The 3,547-nt window shown below is 39.8% G+C and overlaps 1 protein-coding gene across 1 annotated transcript; it reads right to left on the bottom strand.

The window, feature by feature from the left end:
• Window positions 1-242: 242 nt before the first annotated feature.
• LOC146700880 (olfactory receptor 2K2-like) lies at window positions 243-1,898 on the bottom strand. Its single transcript, XM_085471321.1, has 3 exons — window positions 1,522-1,898; window positions 972-1,198; window positions 243-580 (listed from the first exon to the last, which is right to left on the bottom strand). The coding sequence occupies exons 1-3, from the start codon at window positions 1,896-1,898 to the stop codon at window positions 243-245; spliced, it is 942 nt and encodes a 313-aa protein (XP_085327447.1).
• Window positions 1,899-3,547: the final 1,649 nt, after the last annotated feature.

Genomic DNA, 3,547 nt, shown 5'->3' with positions numbered 1-3,547 from the left:
GACATTCACTTTTTTTCATAGATGTAGAAAGGAAGACAAATCAGGTCATTCATTCTGAAATTACAGGAGTTTGGGTCCATTCATCTTGACATTAATACAATTTGGTATCATTTATATATAAATCACAACAACAATTAATAAATAAATATTAATTAATAATATCAATAATATTAAAAAACTTTGTTGGGCTTTGTTCTGCCTCTTGTATGAGTATCCAGTATTTTTGGAACATTTACACTGCACTAGATTGTGAAGTGTTTAATGATGCTGCTGCGTAACTCTTTACTGACCAGTCCGTAGATAATGGGGTTGATGGCTGGTGGAACGATGATGAACAGAATGCTAAAGAATTTCTTTAGGTTTTCAGACACTGAAGGAAACCTGTAACTCACAATTATGATCACTGAGGCTATTTGGTAGAGCACGTACACGACGAGGTGAGAAGCACAGGTTTGAAAGGCCTTGCTGCGGATGCTGGTGTCGATTCTGCTGTGTTTTAGAGATACTTGCAGGATCCTGATGTAGGAAAAAGCAATGATAAGGAAGATCCCTGTACTCACAGTCCAGGTCATGGCCAGACCTACCGAATAAAAAGAGACAACTGTCCTTTCAATCAAGTATTACATGTCCCCATACCCATGTGGTTTAATTGTTCCCTCAGTTAAAATCTGTTTATATCTGGAAAAAACAGCTAATAAATGCTTGAGATCTCACTGTGGGGACAAGCTTTTCTTTAAAAAAAAAACCATGACAACACAATCAGTTTAATTCCTTTCTCTAAAAATCCAACAAAACACAGAAGTTGCTTGTACAACAGTATAAAGTGGAGACAATGGTTTGCAATACTGCACTCATCATTTTAACTATTGAGGGAGAGAAAAAAAATTAAACTGTGAAACTAAGGCTATGAATCAAGCTGATTTGAAGCTGATAAAATGTTCAACCATCTACTGCATACACTTAGGACTGACCATAGATGTCACTGGCAGGTGTGGGAATGCAGGCCAGGCCTAGGATACCCCGGTTGCTGCAGTAAACATGCAGAATGACTCTGCCACACAATGGGACATTCATGTGGAAGCTGAAGAGCACAGCAATAGGCAGCAGAGCAAGCAACCAGGCCAGGGCGCAGCAGGAGTGCAGCCAAGCCGAGGTCATGATAGCGTGATACCTGAGAGGCTCACAGACTGCAATGTACCTGCACAGAGAAATAGAAGGGGCATTTATACTAAAAGATATGTAGTAGGTTTTAATTTAGAAGTTTTGTTAATGAAAAAAAAAATTAAAGTCTTTTCAAAATCCTGTACTTTCTCATTTCTTTGGAAAAAAAAACTTTTTCTTACAATTCTACAAACAAAAAGAAGATAAAAACAGAAGAAGAACAGACGAAAAGAACACAATGCTGACATACAGCTAAAGGTTGGAGACATAATCCATTATCAATTCAAACAGCAGCATCAAAAAGGAAAGTTCGATTTTCTTTTTTCTTTGATTTTTACGTTGAGCTGATAGTTTTATTACCTGTCGTAGGCCATCGCACCCAGAATAGCCTGCACTGCTAGCCCATATGTGTGCACAGAAAAGGCCTGGGCAATGGCTGGGATGTATGCAATCCTCTTCTGCCCCATCAAGAAGTGCATCATGAGACCAGGCAGCACAGCTGTGGACCCCAAAAGATCACAGACTAGCAGGTGGCACACCATTACAAACATGGGTCTGTGCAGGTTCTTGTCAATAACAATCACGGATACTATGACACCATTGCCCAGCAACACCAACATGTAGGTAAACAGAGCCAGGAAGAACAGTAAAGGGCCAAACCCTGGAGGTATATAGAAGCCTTCAAGTTCAAACACAATCGGCTGTTTGAGAGGAGTCGCCATTGTTAGGTTCTCCATCCACAGCAGCTCGTTTCTGCAAAACACATCAAAACCCAAGAAACAGGTAACACAAACCAGACAAAGCTTTTAGATTCATAGATACATGTTTTAGTAAAATGTAATAAAAGATTTTTTAAAAAGCTTTGAATTAATACACCACAAGATCTGGAATCAAAGAAGAGAATGACAGACAATGTCTAATGATCAAAAACTCGAAAAGCTTGAATTATACTTTTTTATCTTCTTATCCTTCTGCCTTCTCGTCTGCGTGCTGAAGTTGCTCTGACTGTTTGAGGAAACTGTGCTGTGCTTTTATTAATTTGCAGATCGTTTCTCATTCATGTTTACCACTGAAACATCAGCCTCCATCCTGGATACAACCAATAAGCTCTGTGCCTGAAGTGCCACAAACTGCAGTTCCTTGCATGGCCATTTGATTCTGGCTCCAGAATCAGTCACTCAAAGCTTCCATGTTAAAATGTCCATCTATGCAATAGAAAGCAACATGTAATGAACCAGAGATTCATATAAAGTTTTTGGACCCAAATGCAGACTCATAACATGCAAATGACTATTTACAATAATTTATTTACTCACAAACTTGAGCTCAGAATCACAACACAACTTCAGATGACAAGCATCGCCAGGGCAAGGGATCATCAGAGATTGCTGCTGGAGAATGATTAGTGACGGGCAACAGAGGGAATGATGGAGCAGCAACTCTGCAACAAAGGAAAGAGGGGTTACTGGACGAGAAGGCAAGGAAATGGCTAAAGATGAGTACTGATTGTCGTGGAGTTGGTGGGAGTGTGTTATGTACAGATTGGACGCAGGTCCTGTTCCAGAGATTCCAGAGGGGGTCCAGGGGAGGCACGATGGGCAGGAGGGCAGACAGATAAGCGGGATGAATATTGAAACCTTTGCTGTAGACAGACCTTAGAAGTGGAAGCAACCTGAACCAGCACTGGAGAGTAACAGGGCAGGAGGAGAAGACACAAAGAGGCAACGGTAGACACGGGTGAAATGAGCATATCAAATCAAATCACTTTTATTGTCACATCACATGTGCAGGTACATTGGTACAGCACATGTGAGTGAAATTCTTGTGTGCGAGCTTCACAAGCAACAGAGTTGTGCAAAATACAATAATGTAAACAAGCAAAATACAAGAATGGCTACATCTGAAACTAATAAATATATGTACAATATATAATAGTATATGCTGAGAACAAAAGAGTTACTACCAAATGTAGCAGGATGAACTGGCAAAGAGTAGGAGGCAGCACTGATTTAACCCTCTGGGGTCGACGGTTGCAATTCACATGACCAATTTAAGACAACACTGCAACAAGATGCAGTGACCCAGAGTCTCCATTTCACTTTGTGTTAAAGTGCAGACTTCAAACTACATACCGGTTTCAAATTGTGTTGATAGGCCATGTAACACCAGAGCAGTTATGAAAAATGTAAGCTGTGTTTCTTCCTAAATACTATTGTCGCATTTCCTGCAGGAAAAAAAATGCATTTTCTAGCATACACTCTCTGCTATGCGTGTTAAAATGTATCATGTCAACCAATCAAAAAATTATATGGCAACATGAATAGCTGGACTGTGATTTCTCTTTTTTATGGACCGATGTTTTTTTTGTTTGTTTGTTTGTTGTTTT

The sequence above is a fragment of the Copadichromis virginalis genome, linkage group LG10 (genome assembly GCF_057382275.1).
Source record: "Copadichromis virginalis isolate Kocher_CV1m ecotype Utaka linkage group LG10, C_Virginalis_male_GT1.1, whole genome shotgun sequence".
Classification (NCBI taxonomy): Eukaryota; Metazoa; Chordata; class Actinopteri; order Cichliformes; family Cichlidae; genus Copadichromis; species Copadichromis virginalis.
The sequence above is the reverse complement of the archived record's forward strand: the minus strand, read 5'-3'. Positions and strand labels throughout refer to the sequence as shown.

Coding starts and splice junctions, on each gene's coding strand:
- LOC146700880 (XM_085471321.1), bottom strand. CDS start 1,898: ATGGAGAACCTAACAATGGCGACTCCTCTCAAACAGCCGATTGTGTTT. Junction 1,199..1,521: donor GGTGCGATGGCCTACGACAG/GTAATAAAACTA, acceptor TTCTCTGTGCAG/GTACATTGCAGTCTGTGAGC. Junction 581..971: donor ACCTGCCAGTGACATCTATG/GTCAGTCCTAAG, acceptor TTTATTCGGTAG/GTCTGGCCATGACCTGGACT.